Source organism: Linderina pennispora, assembly GCF_002104995.1.
Source record: "Linderina pennispora strain ATCC 12442 chromosome Unknown DL89scaffold_13, whole genome shotgun sequence".
Taxonomy (NCBI): domain Eukaryota; kingdom Fungi; phylum Kickxellomycota; class Kickxellomycetes; order Kickxellales; family Kickxellaceae; genus Linderina; species Linderina pennispora.
The window spans coordinates 633,503-653,065 of NW_024468261.1; the positions used below are offsets into that span (position 1 = coordinate 633,503).

Genomic DNA, 19,563 nt, shown 5'->3' on the forward strand with positions numbered 1-19,563 from the left:
ATAAATTGGCTTTGTAAAAGAAAAAAGTTGGTTCTCATTGATAGACCTTAGTCTATATATCCAAGGTTACGGGAACCCGCTAGTACATGTACCTGAACCCGTCGTCGAGCTCCTTGGGCTGGAGGTCGAGCCTGCGGTTTCGCTTGCCCATGCTGATTCGGACTATCACACACGCACAGATACCCACCACCATCAGCGATGCGTTGACCATGTGTCCAATGATGAACCTGGGCGCATCTGAGTTGAGGAATATGTTTGATGAGATGAACGATGAACTTGACCCCATGAACACGGTCATCCCCGACGCCACCGCCGAGTGCGCTACAGTCTTCGAGTTCGCCGAGATATTCCACCCTGGAAGGATGCCAAGGCCAGCATTTCCACCCGTACCCACCAGACATAGGCCAACAATACGCACTGGCACATTAAGTGTACATGCCATCAGCAGACTGCCTACCAGTGCGGTTGCACAGGAAAGAATGCCAGCCCGCCAGTGCCCACCACACCAGCGCACAATGCGCCCCGCAAAGAGGATCGCAACAGCCCCGAATACCGATGGTAACGCGCTCATGGCCTGCGCCTGCGCAGCAGTGAACCCAAGCTCGTTGATCAGCTCAGGCGCAAACACCGTGACGCTATTGCCGGCACTGCAAATGGCCAGCGTCGCCAGCGTCTGACACCATAGCTGCCAGTCCATCAGTGCCTCCTTAGTCTCATTCATGGACAACTTCTCGGATCCACCCAGGGTTCTCTCCTTTCGCTTGTAGTCGATAATAAATCGCTTCTCCTCATGTGTCAGGAATGTGCATTTCTCCGGGTGGTCCTGCAGGATAAAGTATCCAAAGAGTGAAACAACAATGGTGATGATGCCTTCGAGCAGAAACACCCACTGCCACCGCTTGATCGTCGGGTGGTTGATGTGCGACAGGGCAGAGGCCAGCGGCCCTGACAGGCAGTTGGCGATCGGCGAGCTGAGGTAGAAGAATCCGACCCGCGCCGTCAGCTTGCTCTTCGGGTAGTAAAACGATATTATCAATAGCATGCCCGCCGTGAATCCACACTCGGACATGCCCAGCAACACGCGCATCACAAACAGCTGCGTCTTCGTCTTGATCACTCCCTGCAGCGTACACACAATACCCCAAAGGATCCCAAGCGTTGGCAGTAGCCGCGACGCGCCGACTTTCTTTAGCACAAAGTTGGAGAAGAACTCAAGCGACAGATATCCGACAGTAAACAGCGTGGCGGCGATGTTAAAGTCGTTGTGCTCCATCCCCAGGTCCTTCTCAAGCCCAACCACTTTGGCCACGCCAATGGACCCACGGTCGCTCTGGTTCAGAATGCACAGACACACAGCGTACAGCAGAATCCGCCGGTCCACCTTGCGGCAATATTTCTCTATAATCCCTGCTCTCATCGGGCGCATCGAGGAAGTCCATTGACCCCTCAACGCTATCCACCGTCTGGTACTCGACCTTTGACTGTGTCGACCCTATTGGTGCAGGTGTCAGCGACATAGTCAGCAAATGAAGCTTGGCAATATTATGTTAAATGGGAGGGGGTGCGGATGCAAATAGAGGATATGGATAACACAGCAAAAGGAGACGAGTCTAGAGAGCACACCAGTGTCCAATATATACATGGGGACTGTAATACTCTTTAGCCACGCAGCGCACGTAGCGCAAGGCGTAGTCTGAGGGCTGTATTCCTTCTCAGCATGGCGGTGAAAATGGGGGGAGACATACCCATCCTTGCGTATTAGCGGCCAGGCGAGGAGAAGCACGCGAGCGTAGTGTTTTGTGACATGTATTAAAACCGAGGGGGCGAAGAGTAAGAAATACAAGTAGCAAATGTTTTGAGTAAAGCAGGGAGGGAGACGAGGGCGATTGTTGAGGCATCGCAGGGCGCCTCGTTTTTCCATTTCACACTTGAGCCAAGGCCACACCCCTCATGTAGCCGAAATCATGTGCAAAACCGGAATTGCAGATCGGCCAAACACCAAACACATCCTGGACCTCCCTTCCAAGTGCGTATATATTCCACCCACATACCCTCGTCATGTCGGCCATTTTATCATTTATTAGGCAGTAGTGTGACTCGCTACCTTGCACACCCATCTGCAATGCCTAAACCACACATCCAATTGTTGCGGCTGGGGATGCCGAATGAAATTACCCGTGGACAATCGATGGAGGAAGGAGGGCGTCAAAGGAAACTCTGCGGCAAGTGCTAAACTCAGTTTACTCTATAGTCGAAGAACTGCCAGCAACTCTGCCAGTTTGCCTGAGATTGGTGTATGGGAAGCCACCATGCGATCAATCCAGACCCGTGCCGCCAGGTCCAGCTGATTCTCTCGGCACACAGTCAGAAGCTTGGCATAGTCGGAGCCGGCCATCTTGATATCGTACTCCAACTCGAATGTGTCGGCCAAGTCACGTAGCAGGCGCATATCCCAGGCGGTTCTAACCGAGGCAACGAGCAGCGACAAAAGCCGGCGGTCAGGCTTGATCGTTGACACGCCGAAACTGATCCCCCCATTCTTGCTGCTGCCTGGCTGATGGCGATCTATACCAAGCATGCTCTTGACCAGCGACTGCTTGATCTCGAACGGGGTGCTGCTGCCACCAATGACCATCTTCAGCATATCGACATTGAACCGCGTTGTCGAGTTGTGCGCCATGAAATCTATGATCTGACCCACAGCCTTAAAATCGTTCAGGCACATTGCCGTCTGCACTATGACGCCAAACGTGACATTGTTAAAGTCTATGCCACGGGCCGACAGTTCCTTTGCCAATCTGAACAAAACTGCAACCCACGATAGGTCTTTTCCGTTATCTCCTAGCAGCTGCGGGTACAGCAGAAGCTCATTCCCTGGATCACCAACAATTTGCGTACATACGCACCGGACAACCTCGGTCCACGAGGCAATATCGTTGAGCATTGGAAACCGCCGCATGTGATGCAGAATGGTGCGCATGTCGCCTTCTGTTGCGTAGGCATTCAGTGACTTGTTGAAGATGACTCGCTCAGGGACTTTGCTCACCGTCGACTTCCCACCGTCTATATTGCTCGGACGCCTCTTTGCCAGATCCATCATCTCATCCACATGCGCATAATACCCAGCCGTCGCCGTATTGTCGGTGTCCACTACTGGATAGAGTCCATATACACTGCGTATCTCTGGCATCCGCTGGGCAAGATGGCTGTGCATGATCCGCTCGATTGCACGTATTCCCTTGGACTCGCCAAGCTGCATATTCCAGTCGGCATACTGGCTGTACTGCGGCCAGACACTCTTGAGATGCTGGACGTACTTTGTTAGTGCAGCTGTGGTCCCGTGCTTTCCCAAAGACTTGAGCATGAGCTTGTGCGTTGCCAGCGTTGGTAGCCAGGGCGTTATATCGGTCCGCTTGCCTCGTCGCACGACACGGTCCGCAGATCGTGATTCGTGATACTCGTTGGCCAGTGCTCGAATCCAGTTGGTAATGAACGACGGGATTTCGTATCTGCTGGATGGCTGCGCATACCAATCCTGCCAGATGTTCGACTCTGACATGAACATCTCGCCGCCTGCCCCTCCGCTGTTATCTCCACCCCCATTCCACTGACGCTTTCCGAGGCAGAAACTCCAAATGCAGTGAAAACAGCTTCATTGCCTGGAACGCGCGCCCGTTACGAAACATGCCATAGATTATTGCGGTCCAGGTCGCTGGATCAGGAATTGCACCGTTGTGCTTCATCAATCGTAGCAGCGAAACAACCTCGGACATGTTGTAGGCATTTGCCTCGGGAATAAGCAGGATATTGTATGCTGCTGGATTGCGCTTCAGTAGCTCGATATGCCTGTGGAAAACGCGTTTTGCCTTGGGAGTCTGATTGAATGCTTGGCAGCAGTCCATAAGCTTAACCGCAAGCGACGAGATCATCACATCTTCGCCTGTCCGTTGCTCCACTTTAGCTAGATTATCCAGTGCGACGATGGCACAGTCGATGTTGTCCATCTGCCATAGCGTGTCCTTTGAACCGTGTTGATGTGCCTTTCCTCCGCCCCTGCAGCGCTGCGGCCTTCGCTGCTGTATTCTGTTCTCCCAAGATATAGTCATACATGAGCCTGCTTGCTGTAAACGACTCTTCTATCCGCTCCGGCGTGTCCAAAAACTGAGCGCATATCCGATCAAGAAAGTACTCTGACACGAGCGTCTCGCCAGTGTTCCAATCAAGCAAGAGATTCAACAGAAGCCCAGGACAGTTGGCGTGGAATGCCTTGGCAATAAGCGCTACCCGTGTATCGCGCAGCTCACCACTACCGCGCCAATGCAACGATCTCCGTCGATACTGTCCGCTCTTGCTGCCCGTGTGTTTGTTACGCGCAATCTCCGATCGGACATCAAGGACCTTGATATGTGTAAGCACAAGCTCACGCTGCAACCTGCTATGTGTATCCAGCCGCTTTACGCTATTGTCGATCGCAGCTTCGATCCGCTGCAGCCTCTTCATATCTGCTGGTACTTTGGGCAGTGTATCGATCCACCGCCCAACTGCAACTTCGCTGCTCGCTATCTGACCATGACAGACACGCTGCAGCCGATGCATTAACCTCTGCAGCTCACTCCCACGCATCCCGTTGCGAAACCTCTTGTGCTTGGACATAGGAATGACTGCATCCCACATATTGAGATCTTTGCCGCCTGTCGCCAGTACATCTGCAGGAGACCCAGCACAATCCCGGATCGACAAATGCCTCTGAGTATAGCCAATGTCAGTTGGATCAGGTTTTGTTGTCTGGCTGTGCAGGTGCCGCACTTTACCCGGTACTCTGGTAGCCAGCGTCACTACAGACCTTCACGATATGCCTCTGTATTGTTCAAGTCTGCCGCCAGCTCTTCCAGCCGACCGCTGGTACCAGCCGCCACCAACCGTCTCCTTAAAGCGGAATGCAGCATATAATGAAGGGTGTAATTGTAAGAAACGAGTAGAAAGTGTATGACGGACAGCGATAAAGCCTGGGCAAGCACAAATGAACTAAAAAGCTGATTCCATTATCTGCTTCTACCAATGAAATTAAGTTATTAACAGATTTGATTATTAGGCTTCGTTTGAGAGCCAAATGTCTTGGCTGACACCTGCTATATCCAGGACTGAGTGGGCACTACATATTGGCCACGCGATTTTATACACAGGGGCTGTGCTGGTTAGAGATTTGCACTTGCGTGCAACGTCATCCAGCTGTGGCAAAGTTGGGGCTTGCGCAAATATTGAAACCAGCTGCTTAGTGCCTGTTGCAGTCTTGCTTGTCCTCAGCTAATGGATGGCGTCTTTTGTCTTTGTCTGGTTTTCAACCCCGCAATCTAGACCATTTGACTTTGTTTGCAACCATGTCTTCATCGGTTCTAAAGTCAAACTGTACACTTTGCAGCATCATCAAGGGCGAGGTGCAAGCATACAAGCTAATTGAGATCGGATATACAACATCGTTCTTGGGCATCCACTCCATCCGACCGAAGGCCATGTGCAGATAATCCCCAAGTACCACACCACAAGGATGCACGAGTTGCCTGACAAGTACCTGGCAGACGTCCTTCTGGTGGTTCAACAAGATTGCAAAGGCAATGGGTGTCGAGAGCTACGATATCCTGCAGAAGAATGGAACCTCGCTCATCAGCGAATCACGTCAATTCATTGTACAAAGTACTATCGAAGCAGCAAAAACAAAAAAGTCATCCACAAAAAAAACCCAAAGCGGTTGTGCTGATGAGTTCCGGTATAAGCTGTACACTATCGAGTAAAGTAGCACTAAATGAGCTATATTTTTCCGTTTCTTAGAGGCCATGGGATAGTGATTATTACTTGCCTTATGCTTTAGACATATCAAAAATACGATATGGATTGTTGGCATTGGTGTACCGAACCACCTTGTTCTATGTGTGAAGGCTAACAGATACTACCTATGTGCAAGTAGACAGCATGAAGCGACTTGCTTATTGCTACTATTCCACTTCAACCAGTGGCGGAACTTCAGCTGCAATGCGAGCTGCATGTTCCACTTGGTTGCTGTTGTTCCAGACCGAACCGACTCGCCAACTGAGCCGTCGCTAGTCGACCTTTCTGAGAAATCAAGCTTTAAAGGCATGCTGCGCAGCCTTTTTTCACCTTCGTTTCTTTCGTCCGCTCTCATTCACAATTCTTCTCATCGCCGTTGCTTAAATGAAAACATGTCCTCTCTAGCACAGGCTATTCCAATCCATATTCTCGAGCAGATTATTGCTTACGTATCAGGGGTGGTGCGAGTAACCAGCCACCGTCTGGGGAATCACACATGGTCACTGAACAAGTCGTTTATTCCATTCATCGGGGTCTGTCGCGATTGGCGGTCGGTCTCCATGATGATGATGTACCAGGAGGTCGTCGTAGTAGCTGACTCTGAGTGTAGTGAGTTGGAAAAGTCGCGATACTTTTATCCCAAATATGGCCGACACTGGTGGGTATAGGCGCCGAAGCATTGGTCAAGGCAGTGCATTCTGCAGATTCCTTTCTACGGAGTTCTTTGCTGGCAAAGCCGCATCACTGCTATCCGTCTGGACCGCTGAAGGATTGCAGGTTTGGCAATACCAGCGAGCTGATCTTGACGCTTGACAGCAGATCAACCACCAGCAGCAACCTAGTAGTCGCCGAGATGGAAGCCAACATCAAGGAATTCGCCGCGACAATAACGCGCTATGTTTCCTACAGTGCGCGACCCACTCATATATGTTGATATGTTCGGCGTCTATGAGATACCGTGGCAGACTGATGGACCTAGTCGATTTGGTCGCGGCAGGCAGACTGGGACTATCGATCGAGGACCGGGCCAAGGGGTACCACAGTCTTGATCTGCCGAATATTGCCAGACTCGAACACATTATGCTGGACTGCGATACATTCGGGGATACGCACATCGAGCTGGTTCGCAAAAGCAGTCCAATCTCTGACATGTATCCACCTCTTTGGTACAACGCCGCAGGACATCTATGATATCATCTGTCGACTCGGAGGGTAACATTGTGGAGTACCCATGTGTCTGGAAGTTTGATATTGCGATGAAAGAGGGTGGGGAGGTACCTGCGCTGCAGCCCACCAGCTGGCAATCCGTTTCCGAGGATCACCCACCTCCTCTGCGAAAACAGCTATCCATTCACAAACCTCAACTTTCTGGAGAGCTGTGTCTTGCTGGAAAGCCTCTATATGCATGTCGATTCAAGCTACCTAAGAAAATGTTCAAGGAATCGGGGTGGCTCGGCAAAGACCACTTTCCTCAGCTGCGCTATGTTGAGCTTATGCCTGATACCACGTATACAGATGGTGAAGAGAGCAGCACACCAAATATGCTGACGCTGTCACAGATTGCACTCGGACTGTCATCGAAGGTCGAAACGGTCAAGGTGGATTCGCAATGGATAAGCGAGGAATCGGATACAATGCATACATTGCAAGTGTATGCATATTTGTCGAGCATACGGATTCTGGACATTGTTTGTATGCCATTCACATACGAGCAGGTTGTTCATATCATCTGTCTGTTTCCAAAGCATGAAGCGGTGCTCGCTGCAATTAACACACGAGGCTCCGGGTTCTCGACAGCAGTTGTCAGCAAGCACCGTTAACCGGTTACAGAATCTAGACGACAAGAGAGTCGGTGAGTCGCGGCTCTTACTCTTGCGCATATGCAGAGTAGAGCAGATGACTATGCTGCAGATGATTGAACGAGTTCTCCTGTTTGGGGTTCTAGCGCCTTCACTCAGACGTGTTCAAGTGTCTAGGTTTCACAGCAGCCCGAGATTTGAACAATCAGTGGTCAAGGTCATGAAGCGAAAGGTGTTCGGAGCACATGCTGACCGGCTCTCGAAACTTTTGATAAATACCACTTACTAAGATATGTGTTATTTTAAGCTTAATACTAGAATTACTTCACTCGCGATGCGAGCTCGGCTGGTAGTCAGCATGGGTTTGACATGCCAATACAAGCATCACGGCGAACCGGTCATTTGAACGTGTCGGATGGTTGCTGGTGCAATGGTCGATCATAGGCATCCTCCCATCCATGGTGGCTTGCTCAGCGTAGGCGCTTCAGCCGCTGGCTCGCTGCTGCTGGCAACCAGAACTGCCTGACTGCTGCACACCTCTTGCGCGGGTTCTTTGTTGCGCAGGTGTGTGCCAGAAGCATTGGCAGCAATGGCCGTAGAACGACGGAACCGTTCAGGAATATCGCCTGAATTACAGAGTGACTGGAAAACGAGTCTGAAGTTTAGAACTGCTGCGAAGGATCGCGGTTCAAGAGCCGAGACGAATAGGCTCGCCTGTATTGTGCCATGGCCCGCTTACATGACTCGCTTGTACAGCGGAGAAGGCCATGGCACTTCACAGTTGGGTTCTTCGATCTCTGGTAGGGCCGCGGGTTGGGAACATGCCGGAATGTCTGCAGCGACTTTTCGCAGCAGAACGGGCACATCGACGATGTCCGGAATTTCGTCGATCAGATAGACTTCAAAGCCATGGTGCTTGAACTTGTCGCGTCATCCCTTGCCACGAATCGGCGCATGGTGTTGGGCCATCGGCGCACTCCAATTGCCCATGATCAGCACTGGGTCTGGACCGAACTTGCTCCGGAGTTTTGCGGCAAGCCAACGATTCCAAGTCTGAACACAAAATACATGGAAGTTTGAGTGATTCGTTTATTAAACTGTTGGACCTGCAAAATGCGAAGGAGCCAAGGCGAATAGCGCTTTAATATATGGTTCCAGGTTCGATCTTACCATTGCTATTCAGATATATACTCGACATCTTCAAATCCGAATCCGTCGGCCAAATGAGAGAATGCTGTTTTTAGAGCTCACAGAGCGAGTCACGCATACTTGCTGTGAGGTTCAAAAGAGTGTGAATCTTTTCAGCCAACTAAAACATTCTAGCGAACGGTCAGACACTTTTTGGACAATAAAATCTTACATACTAGAGATATGCCACTTGGATTTCTTGATTTTGAAAGACACTGGAAGGTCGGGCAATGAGTATTTTTGTAGATGCGTGAATGCCGCACTGCATCCCGCAAGCTATCCATGAAATTAGCCGGACAAGTCGGCGCAACAATCATGCACGCTCATACGTTAGGTGCCATGCATCTTCATACTCCACCGTCGCTGATCACTATTCGCTAACAAGGACAGAAAAGTCGTCAGAAGCCAAGTGAATCCTGATGTGCCACCTCTTGGTGGCGATAAGCTGTTTATCCAGGTTGCTATGTTTATGGAACTGCCTATGGAGGACACAAAAGGGTTTGGTCTTTTTGATCGGGCTAACTGGAATATTCCAAGCTACCGCAGTAGTATAAATATCATGCTAATCTGCCCGTTTCATCCTTCTTTCACAATCAGGTCTGCTGTTTAAACATGGATTTAAGGACCCACTTGATGCCACAGCTGAAAATGTGAACTGCTTATAGATGATGCTGTGTAATTAGAAAACCAGGTGCTTCTGAGTGAGCGGCAGCTCAGTGGCAGGCTCGCACGAGCACGGCTCGCCATTCAGCTTGACTTCGTACGTCTCTGGGTCGACAGTGACGTTTGGCAATGCGCAGTTGAGCTTCAGGTCTTTCTTGCCAATGAAGCGGCACTTCTTGACTGGCATCAGGCGCTTGGTGATCTGGTACGTCTTTGCCATTGCGCCATAGTCATCATCAAGGCTAGCCTGCGATACAAACGCAATTGAGTTGGTCTTGACACTGCCCGGTAGAGCACCGAACATGGGACGGTTGTAGACTGGCTGAACTGTTGGGATCGAAGCGTTGGCGTCACCCATCTGGGCGTATACCGGCATTCCTCCCTTAATCACAACCGAGGGTCGGATGCCGAATTCCTGCGGTGTCCACATTACCAGATCTGCCATCTTACCCACCTCAATCGAGCCAACGACATGCGACAGTCCGTGAGCAATGGCTGGGTTGATCGTGTACTTTGCAATGTAGCGGCGAATGCGGAAGTTGTCGGCGCGGTCGTAGATTGAGGCACGCGGGATTCCGAGTTCATCGCTGTTTTCAGGGATAGGCAGGTGTCCGCGCTGGCGCTTCATCTTGTCAGCAGTACGCCAGGTGCGACCAACAACCTCGCCGATACGGCCCATGGCCTGCGAGTCGGACGACATAACCGAGATGGCGCCCAAGTCGTGCATCACATCCTCAGCAGCAATAGTCTCGCCACGAATGCGGCTCTCGGCGAAGGCGACGTCCTCAGCAATACGCTTGTCCAGATGGTGGCAAACCATGAGCATGTCAAGGTGCTCATCACAAGTGTTGGCAGTGTACGGTCTGGTTGGGTTGGTCGATGACGGGATGACTGACGGATGGCCGCACACGGCCAGAATGTCAGGTGCGTGTCCGCCCCCAGCACCCTCGGTGTGGTACGCGTGGATAGTGCGGTCGCCAATAGCAGCAATAGTGTGCTCGACAAATCCAGACTCATTCAGTGTGTCGGTATGGATAGTTGTCTGAACATCCATTTCGTCGCACACAGTGAGACACGAGTCGATAACAGCTGGCGTGGACCCCCAGTCCTCGTGGATCTTCAAACCAACAGCGCCAGCACGGACCTGCTCGCGCAGTGGTTCCTTTTCCGAGCAGTTGCCCTTTCCAGTGAACCCAAGGTTCATTGGCATCGAGTCGGTGGCCTCAAGCATGGTGCGAATATGGAAGGCGCCTGGCGTGCATGTGGTCGCATTGGTGCCGGTGTTAGGGCCAGTGCCACCACCGATGAGCGTGCAGATGCCAGAAGCTAGGGCCTCGTCAATAAGTTGCGGGCAAATAAAGTGGACGTGGGTGTCGAGGGCCGCGGCGGTAACAATCTTGCCCTCGCCAGCCATGGCCTCAGTTGACGCACCCACATACATCCCAGGTGTAACGCCGTCCATGACGTCTGGGTTTCCGGCCTTACCAATACCGACAATCATGCTATTCCTGACACCAATGTCAGCCTTGTAGACGCCAGTATAGTCGATAATGACAGCGTTGGTGATTACCAGGTCCAGGCACTGGCGGCGCAGCAAAGGGGTGGTCTGGCCCATTCCGTCGCGCAGCGTCTTGCCACCACCAAATTTGCACTCGTCGCCATAGACCTGTCGCATCCCACTCGATCTCGGCCCACAAGCAGGTGTCTCCAAGCCTCACGCGGTCTCCGATAGTCGGTCCGTAGGTCATCGCATACGTTGCACGATCCATGGTGCGCGGGCGCGGGATACGTTGAGGTGACCTCAAGCGCCTGCGGTATGTGCATGACGCCTAGGCCCTTCATCTCTGCGAGGATAGCTGCTAATTTGTGCGCGGTCGACCTTACCCGAGGCAAAGCTGTTGCCGCCATGGACAACCTTGTTGCCAGCAATATCGACCAGGGTGACAATGCGTGAGTCTCCGGGCTCGAAGCGCACGGCAGGTTCCGGCAGGAATATCCAGGCGACGGCCATAGGCGATCTCGCGGTCCATCTCGAGCGTAGGGTTAGGCTTCAGCGAAGTGATAGTGAGAGCCGATTTGCACTGGGCGGTCGCCATGGTTTGTGACCTTAAGCGCGTAGCGCGGCCGTCCCTGGTTGATCTCGATCGTGCCGGGTGCTGCGATAACATGGCCAACCGATGCTAGCTCGCTGGTAGGCTCATAATCCTTGGCTATGCCTGTCGCTCCATGGGAACAGCTTTGTGTTGATTGCACTGAGCTTCTCCAGGCGGGTCCGCCTCAGATGCCTCGTTTGCCAGCTCATCGTCGCTCGGGTTCTTGATATCTGTAAAGCAGTCCGGGACCCTGGACCAATATCGATTCCAGGCTCCGTAGAGCGCCAGCTGCAGGTCGCCATCAACCGTGCACACGGGGGTGTGAACGGTTACCAGGAACGTGCCATCGCGGAACGTTCCCTCGACCTGGACCTCATGCAGCATTTGGGGGACCGACGGCTGGACATGTCTGAAGCCAAGGATGTGTTGGCCAATCGTCTGCAAATCGCTAACTGAATGGGTACCGTCACGGATGAGCTCCAGCAGGACGGTTGCCAGCAGAGCTGTAGGACTCGGAGGCATTGAGCTTGATGCCGCGCGCGAGGCGACGCTGGGCAAGGAGGCCAGTTTGGTTGAGAGTGAGCTTGTCGAGCTCGCGTGGCAAAAGTCTCATAGTATGAGTAATGTAGAGGTTATTCGAGTATCCGGGGTGCAGAGGAGAAGGAGGGTATGGATAGTGCACGCCTGGGCTGAGTAATAAAAAGCTTCCCTGGGTAACGGGAGTGGTGTTTCAGGATTTTTGTAATAGTCGAAGACAGCCGCTGGTATATAGCTCCGAAATGTTGTGAGAAAAAATTCCAGGGGTCGAGTGCAATTGTCCTGTCAGGTGGCCACCTTCTGGCACAGCCTCCCAGCGCCTCGTATTTATAGGAGCGGTATAACACGATAGCGCAAGGGGCAAACAGGGAGGGGCAGCCTGGTTAGCGGAAACCCGGTCGGAGGAATCAAGTGGCATGGCAGGTAAATCGCCTGGGATAAATCTCCGTCGGAAGTGCTATGGCAATAAGCGCGGCCTGGGATCTCTGAGTGGCCTCTACAACCGCTTCCTTGGAGGAAGCAGCCCAACCAATCTGCAAGGTCGAAATCACCTGGCGCGTGATTGCTGCTGCCTAAAAGAAGCAAAAAACACCAGCAGACGTGCATCAGCCTTGCACGTTATCTCTCCGATCACAGCCTCAGCCCCCTGGTGTTTGGGACGCATCCCACGCAGCATTGTCCACAGGGCAGGGATCGATAGCAGCGCTACTCAGTTCCGGAGCTCGCCACTAGTCCGATTCAACATTGCCAAGCGGAACACAATCGTGATCATGTCTGCCGACCATGCGTCCCACACGCCCAGACATGTAGAGGGGACATGCATGCGTCATATCTGTAATCACCGCTACCATCATCACCACCAATGCCAAAAGCGATATGGTATATACTTTTGTAGATTTGCCATTTATTTTTCACATCTGCAGACACAACACAATGATGGACCAGCAGATACAAACAGCGATCCAGACTGCTTCCCGTCCTGCGAACGAAAAAACCGGAAAAGGAGCGTGAACATCAGCGATTGGATTAGACTACAGAGTGCAGAACACAAATGTAGAGTTAGTATACAGGTTTACCAGTGCCATGGCACCATGACCCAGAGGCCGCGGTATAGTAGTGTCAGGAACAGTAGAAAGTTTCCGCAGTACGTCGTCAAGCAACATATCGGATAATGTAGGTAAAATGTAAACATCATGCAAATACACAGGCTGCATATGTGCCGCGCAATCGAATACTTACCACCCTTCTTCTTGGACACACCGACGGTGCGACCGCGGCGGCCAGTGGTCTTGGTATGCTGACCACGGACGCGCAGACCCCACCAGTGGCGGATACCGCGGTGCGAGCGGATCTTCTTCAAGCGCTCGAGATCCTCACGGAGGGCGTTATCAACACCGTTGGCGACCAGCTGCGAGTACTTGCCGGTGGTGTGGTCCTTCTGCCTGTTAAGGAACCACTGCGGGATCTTGTACTGCAGGGGGTTCTGGATGATGTCAACAATGCGCTCGAGCTCCTCGGTGGAGAGCTCACCGGCGCGCTTGGTGATATCGACATCGGCCTTCTTGCACACCATGTTGGAGTAGCGGCGACCCACACCCTTGATGGCGGTAAGCGCGAACATAACGTTGACCTTACCGTCAACGTTAGTGTTGAGCAGACGCAGAATGTGTTGGAACTGGTTCGGCTGGCTAGCGACGAGAGACTACAAAATGTGCGGAATTGGGGAAAGCGAATCTCGCCAGCTTTTAGCTCACATTTCCTGGCTGAGCAAATTTCCACAAATTGACCTTGCTGGCGCCAGTTCGCTCCAGCGCCCGCCGTCGTATCCACCGCCAGTTTTATTTTTCAGGCTCGTCGCATCCATCGTCAGCGCTGCGCCGTTTGCCTCCACGTGACCTACCATTTTTTATATCAACGAAAAAAGCTCCAGCAGTTGAAAGGGTGTTTCGACAAGGTCCGCGGAACCGCCGGCTGTTTTGGCAAAGCGATTTTTGCCCTCTGCGAAATCGGCTGGATTTCAATGTGCGCCTGATTGTGTGATTGATCATATGGTCTGATCACCTATTGTCAGGCTGGGCCAGTTGTCGCCAGTTTTTTCTGGTACCGATAAGCCGCCTCGCAAATGAGGCTGGCGCTTTGCTTGTTAATTTCGCAAAGTGTTTCTTTTACTCTCTCATTACACAAAACACTCACACCGAGAATGCGTGGCTCACTAGTTGCTCTGTCGCGGTCTGTCTGGAAGGGCCCGTTCTATGTACATTTCCCGAACCTGCAGGAGTCAATTCGCAGCGGCACGCCGATAAAGACGATGGCACGGGCAAGCACTATCATGCCCAGCATGATTGGCGCGAAATTCCTGGTGCACAACGGCAAGGAGTACACGCCGGTGACTGTGACGGAGGAGATGGTCGGGCGCAAGCTGGGCGAGTTCTCGCATACACGGAAGCGCTTCACATACCGCCTCACCAAGAACAAATAAGCTGCTGCAGATCGGTCTGGCAAAAATACGCGATCTGTGCCTGCCTACTTTTGGCTGCTCAAAAATAAATCACGAACTGTATTTAATCCAGAATCCTTAATTTATCCTTGCCTTAGTGGTTGTACCTGGAGTCTGTTCGATCCTGGGCTCCAGGCACGGTGGCCTTAGACAGCACCCACATGTGTGGAATGGAATCTTCGGGCGATATATTTGCGAGAAAATGGCCCGCGCTCGTCGCTCAGAGCCCACTATGAAATAACCGTGTATAAAAATAGACCGCTGCTTCACACGCTTTCCTCGGAGGGCTTCTTTTGTCAGAAATCAAAGTGAGGAAAATAATACAGGAGATCGTCGGTGCAGACACCTGAATGATCCAGGACCCAAGCGACGCTAGGCTAGTCTGACGGCTTGCTGTCAGGAAGAGAACACAGGTGGACCGCCTGGCCGGCTATAAAACACAATGGCCAAAGGCGACAGACTGTCTGAACAAAGATCACCACCATCCACCTCTATCCCAAACTAACCAGCCGTATTGCCCGAGATGCTCTTCAAGTCCATCATCCTCACCCTTGCCGCCACCTACAGCCATGCTGTCCTCGCCTGCCTTTGCACACTCGCACCCCGAGCACCACTTGGCCCTTGACAGGTAAGCGCACTAGTAGGCTGTGAGTCGACTGGTCTGGCTGGCTCACGAGCCGAGCCATCTCACGGTCCGTTATCTTGGTTCCCACGAGCTCTTGCATATAGATTGGTGACGACACCGCTCTTTACTGGCAGGAACTCAACGGGCTACCCGTGCTATCGCATCTTGATCAACACTCTCCCCCATTATAAAGAGCGAGTAACGGTGGGGCGGCGACGGAGCATTTTAAGCAACCATTACTCTTCAGAATTCCGTCTTCCCCTCTTCACCGCTGCTTATTCGCCTCTGAGAAGTCAACGCCTTGAGTGTGCAATTGCTTTTGGCAGTAGACAAGCCAAATTATCCACCCGCTCTTTCCTCTTTTGGCCTTTTGGACAACAAAACCTGCTGGGTCCCACCGCCCCGCATATCATTGCTCATCGCCAGCTCGCTCGTTCAAAGGATCTCTTTGTTATTACTTTCTCTGTTGCAGTCACTGCATATCTCTGCAGGAACATCCATCCATTGCGACCCGTGGAGTCCCTGTCACTGGAGCCCGTGGCCATATAAATAGTCTAGCATTCGCTGCGCGCTACGCCCTCTTCTTTTCTTCTCCAACTCTATGTTTAAACCATCTCGCATCCTTGCTAACCGCGACCGCTTCGGCTCGATATTGACTAGACGACTAATGGCAAACGAAACCGAGAGCAAGTGCCAGGCTATCTGCTCTGTTCTGCACAACAACGCCAACTGGGCCAAGGATGTGCAGGAGAAGAACCCCGAATACTTTGAGAAGCTGGCAGCGGGCCAGTCGCCCAAGATCCTGTGGATTGGATGCTCTGACTCGCGCATGGCTGTCGACGTTCTGACCCAGACCAACCCGGGCGATATCTTCATCCACCGCAACATCGCCAACCGCATCCCGAACGAGGACCTGAACTCGCTGAGCGTCATCGAGTACGCCGTCAAGCACCTCAAGGTCAAGCACGTCATCATTGCTGGCCACACCAACTGCGGTGGTATTGCTGCTGCCATGGGCACCGAGTCGGTCGGCATCCTCGACCACTGGCTGCGCCCCATCAAGGACCTCTATCTAGCCAACGAGGAGGAGATCAACGCTCTGCCCAAGAAGGATCGCGCCAACAGGCTCAGCGAGCTCAACATCGTCCAGGGCGTGCGCACCGTCTCCAAGCTGCCTGTTGTCCACGAGGCGTGGAAGAACGACCAGGAGCTGTACGTCCACGGCTGGATCCTCCAGCTCCACAACGGTCTGCTCAAGGACCTCAACGTCTCTGTTGCTGGCATCAAGGACGTCGACGAACTCTACCGCCTCCACCCCGCCAAGCACTAAGCAGCGGCCCCTGCCATTTCAACTTCATGTACCACTTGAATATAATATACTCTGTACTCGGGAAGAACAGCAGGGATCTGTCCTTGCATCATTATGCGGTGTGACATATAGGTTGTCACTGTTAGTTAAAGCTGCATGTCCCCGCGCCGTGCGGGATGGATGCACTCCCCACAGTAAGCCACCGCAGTAAGCCATCACAGCAGCTCCTGCGATGCGGCTGGGCGGCTAGGCGGCTAGGCGGCTAGGCGGCTAGGCAAGAAAGGGCGCAACAAACCACGGCCAATGGCCACGCTTCACGTGATGCGCTGTAGGGTTGACCACCCCGGCGCACCCTGGCCAGACCCGGCTCGGGCTGATCCGCCAAATCACCGAGCGGACTCAGCCGGCTCGGCCCACTTCACATTTTTTTCAGCTTGCAGGGGGTGCGGCGAAGGCGAAAAAATATTGCTTGCGGGTGCTATATGCCTACAGGCGTCTGGGGAATTCAGCGAGGTACCTTCTCTTTTCCCACTTTAACAGAAAAACACGGGCTCGTAGTTCTCGGACACGAAAAAGTTAAAATGTAAGATTGGAGATTTCAAATTTGGCCTGTGCTCGATTAGGAGCACTGTCCCGATTGTGCAATTAGGCAGGGGACAGTATGGTCTGGCAGCCGGAAGAGAGAGCGACCTTTTGCGGGCTCCCCTGTTTTTGTCGGCGGCAGCACTCGGAAAGCAGAGCAAACACCGCCAGCACAGTTCAGCGAGAGAAAGGCACATGGGGGATCGGGAAAGCGTCCAGACCGCAGCGGACGGGCGCTGAGTGGCGAAAAGAGAGATCCCCCGCTCTCAGTACCGCAGCAACGCAGGCTTTCGTTCGCTTTTCCCTAGTGCCCCACCAGGCCCTTTGGCAGCGAGCACTGGTCGGACTGCATACTGGCTGCGTGTGCCTTGGTGCTCTGTTCATGCCAAGGCTGATTTCGGTTGCCGATTGGCAAGCGAAAAGGCCAATTGACCGGTCCATATATGCCATGAAAAATTTTTCGCTCGGCGGCGATTTGATGTACCTCCGCATACATCGAGCTCAAACAATATTGACACACTCTGTAGGGCTAACCTTACTACTCAGAAGCGTCTCGCGGCCTCCGTCCTCAAGTGCGGTAAGCGCAAGGTCTGGCTCGACCCGAACGAGGTGACCGATATCGCCACCGCCAACTCTCGTAAGTATCAAGTGGTATGTGGGTCTTGCGCCCCAGTCCTATTTTATGTACAGATCGCACCGGCGCTGGCACTGAACTAACATGCCGTTATGACGCTCCCACCCGCTTTTAGGCCAGAACATCCGCAAGCTGGTGAAGAGCGGTCTGATCTTCAAGAAGCCCGAGGCCTCGCACTCGCGTTTCCGCGCCCGCCAGCACGCCGCTGCCAAGCGCCTCGGTCGCCACTCCGGCTACGGTAAGCGCAAGGGTACCGCCGAGGCCCGCATGCCCACCGCTGTTATGTGGATGCGCCGCATGCGCGTTCTTCGCAGCCTGCTCCGCAAGTACCGCGAGCAGGGCAAGATCGACCGCCACCTGTACCACGAGCTGTACCTCAAGTCGAAGGGTAACGTCTTCAAGAACAAGCGTGTCCTGATGGAGTACATCCACAAGGCCAAGGCCGAGAAGGCCCGCGCTAAGATCATTGCCGACCAGGCTGAGGCCCACCGTCTCCGCAACAAGGCTGCCCGCGAGCGCCGTGCCCAGCGCGTTGCCGCCAAGCGCGAGGCTCTCATCTCGGGTGAGGCCCCCGCTGACCAGGAGTAAGATGTGCTCGCTACAGCTGCTGTGTCGTTTCTCTTTGCCAACAGTTGAAGATGACAAATATATTTCGTCTCTGATCCACATTTCGACAGTTTTGCCCCACAAGCAGAGTGGAGGATGAGGAGAAGCGTGCCGACAAGTGCCTGTGAAAAATTTTGCAGGGACGTGCAATATATTTCTACGTTACATTATCCATATAGCCATGGTCCGTCACTCGAAAAACAACACGGCGTCGGGCGTGTTCACGTACGCCGAGCGGCAGATGGTCGACTACGGCACAAAGACCAAGCGGCTGGGCAGCGACTCGAAGCGCAAGTTCGACGCCTGCTACCTCTGCCTCAGCACCGCGCGCACGCCGATGCTCTGCCCTCTTGGCCACATCTCGTGCAAAGAATGCGTGCTGGCCAGTATCCTTGAGCAGAAGCAGGCGATCAAGCGGGCGCAAAAGGAACACGATGAGCACCAGTCCAAGGAGAAGGCAGCAGAAAAGGAGCGGGAACGGCGGCGCAACGAGCTCGAAGTCCAGCGGCACATTGAGGGCGAGGTCGGATTGAGCACGCGGGCCAAGCGGGCGCTGCCCGAAGCCGACGAGGAGACTGCAAAGCCGGCCGAGAAGAAGATCAAGATGCTCGAAGCTGGGCCATCAGATGCGGGATCGGCTACAAAGGAGACACCTGGAGAAGGATCGGTGGCAAGGAGGCCGGTGTTTTCCTTGGCCAACAAGGACAAGAAGCCTGATCCAGCACTGGACGAGACAAGCACTAAGCCCAAGCTGGCCAGCTTCTGGATTCCAAGTCTGGCTCCCGAAGCCAAGCACACACCCACCGATCCCGCAACCCTGTCGGTGCAATGCCACGCATCATCGCCTGCGCACCCCTTAAAGCTGAAGCACCTGGTTCCCGTCATTTTCCGCGAGTCCGGCGGCGAGAAGCTGTGCCCGTCATGCGACAAGTCGCTGAAGAACAGCTCCAAGATCGATGTCCTGAAACCCTGTGGGCATGCGATCTGCCACCGCTGCGTCAGCAACTTTGTGCTCCCGGCTAGCAAGTGCTTTGTGTGCCAGACAAAGGTCAAGCTGGCAGATGTCGTCCGCCTGGGCTCGGAGGGTACTGGATTCTCGGGCGGCGGCGGCCAGATGGTTGCCACCAGGTACGACAACGCACTTCAGGCATAGATTTTGGTGTTCAGCTTTTTAAAAATAATTTGACATGTACGACAAAATCTCAGA

The 19,563-nt window shown here is 53.2% G+C and overlaps 9 protein-coding genes across 9 annotated transcripts; 6 read left to right on the top strand and 3 right to left on the bottom strand.

Moving 5' to 3' along the window:
- Positions 1-79: 79 nt before the first annotated feature.
- Positions 80-1,417, bottom strand: DL89DRAFT_225907 (MFS general substrate transporter; the record flags this gene model as incomplete). The annotated part of the gene is made up of 1 exon (XM_040884781.1): positions 80-1,417. One exon carries the CDS (start codon positions 1,415-1,417, stop codon positions 80-82), a length of 1,338 nt encoding a protein of 445 aa, XP_040741221.1.
- An 828-nt stretch (positions 1,418-2,245) lies between these two features.
- DL89DRAFT_259798 (uncharacterized protein) lies at positions 2,246-4,674 on the bottom strand (the record flags this gene model as incomplete). Its single annotated transcript, XM_040885719.1, has 3 exons — positions 2,246-3,584; positions 3,613-4,083; positions 4,109-4,674. 3 exons carry the CDS (start codon positions 4,672-4,674, stop codon positions 2,246-2,248), a joined length of 2,376 nt encoding a protein of 791 aa, XP_040741222.1.
- A 605-nt stretch (positions 4,675-5,279) lies between these two features.
- DL89DRAFT_304810 (uncharacterized protein) lies at positions 5,280-5,683 on the top strand (the record flags this gene model as incomplete). The annotated part of the gene is made up of 1 exon (XM_040890883.1): positions 5,280-5,683. A coding segment is annotated over one exon (243 nt), but the record flags the coding sequence as incomplete, so codon positions are not given.
- Positions 5,684-6,179: 496 nt separating this feature from the next.
- Positions 6,180-7,947, top strand: DL89DRAFT_269720 (uncharacterized protein). The gene is made up of 7 exons (XM_040888399.1): positions 6,180-6,432; positions 6,492-6,731; positions 6,803-6,974; positions 7,004-7,089; positions 7,121-7,230; positions 7,251-7,538; positions 7,576-7,947. Exons 1-7 carry the CDS (start codon positions 6,216-6,218, stop codon positions 7,909-7,911), a joined length of 1,449 nt encoding a protein of 482 aa, XP_040741224.1. The 5' UTR covers positions 6,180-6,215; the 3' UTR covers positions 7,912-7,947.
- Positions 7,948-9,489: 1,542 nt separating this feature from the next.
- On the bottom strand, positions 9,490-12,179 carry DL89DRAFT_275733 (Urease, alpha subunit; the record flags this gene model as incomplete). The annotated part of the gene is given in 7 exon segments (XM_040889346.1): positions 9,490-11,139; positions 11,229-11,329; positions 11,358-11,429; positions 11,449-11,521; positions 11,556-11,709; positions 11,823-12,069; positions 12,116-12,179. The coding sequence occupies 7 exon segments, from the start codon at positions 12,177-12,179 to the stop codon at positions 9,490-9,492; spliced, it is 2,361 nt and encodes a 786-aa protein (XP_040741225.1).
- A 2,066-nt stretch (positions 12,180-14,245) lies between these two features.
- Positions 14,246-14,688, top strand: DL89DRAFT_269726 (ribosomal protein S19/S15). Its single transcript, XM_040888400.1, has one exon. The coding sequence runs from the start codon at positions 14,304-14,306 to the stop codon at positions 14,580-14,582; it is 279 nt and encodes a 92-aa protein (XP_040741226.1). The 5' UTR covers positions 14,246-14,303; the 3' UTR covers positions 14,583-14,688.
- Positions 14,689-15,892: 1,204 nt separating this feature from the next.
- DL89DRAFT_275736 (carbonic anhydrase) lies at positions 15,893-16,555 on the top strand (the record flags this gene model as incomplete). The annotated part of the gene is made up of 1 exon (XM_040889347.1): positions 15,893-16,555. One exon carries the CDS (start codon positions 15,893-15,895, stop codon positions 16,553-16,555), a length of 663 nt encoding a protein of 220 aa, XP_040741227.1.
- Positions 16,556-17,644: 1,089 nt separating this feature from the next.
- Positions 17,645-18,338, top strand: DL89DRAFT_226065 (uncharacterized protein; the record flags this gene model as incomplete). Its single annotated transcript, XM_040884791.1, has 2 exons — positions 17,645-17,753; positions 17,866-18,338. Coding segments are annotated over 2 exons (582 nt in total), but the record flags the coding sequence as incomplete, so codon positions are not given.
- Positions 18,339-18,458: 120 nt separating this feature from the next.
- On the top strand, positions 18,459-19,522 carry DL89DRAFT_269727 (uncharacterized protein). The gene has a single exon (XM_040888401.1). It carries the CDS (start codon positions 18,538-18,540, stop codon positions 19,507-19,509), a length of 972 nt encoding a protein of 323 aa, XP_040741229.1. The 5' UTR covers positions 18,459-18,537; the 3' UTR covers positions 19,510-19,522.
- The last annotated feature ends 41 nt before the right edge of the window (positions 19,523-19,563 follow it).

Bases quoted from the DNA above. Each gene is read 5' to 3' on its own strand.
- DL89DRAFT_269720 (XM_040888399.1), top strand. From the start codon at position 6,216: ATGTCCTCTCTAGCACAGGCTATTCCAATCCATATTCTCGAGCAGATT. The intron at 6,732-6,802 runs GTGCGCGACCCA...TGATGGACCTAG, and splicing joins AACGCGCTATGTTTCCTACA to TCGATTTGGTCGCGGCAGGC. The intron at 6,975-7,003 runs GTATCCACCTCT...ACAACGCCGCAG, and splicing joins AGCAGTCCAATCTCTGACAT to GACATCTATGATATCATCTG.
- DL89DRAFT_269727 (XM_040888401.1), top strand. From the start codon at position 18,538: ATGGTCCGTCACTCGAAAAACAACACGGCGTCGGGCGTGTTCACGTAC.
- DL89DRAFT_269726 (XM_040888400.1), top strand. From the start codon at position 14,304: ATGCGTGGCTCACTAGTTGCTCTGTCGCGGTCTGTCTGGAAGGGCCCG.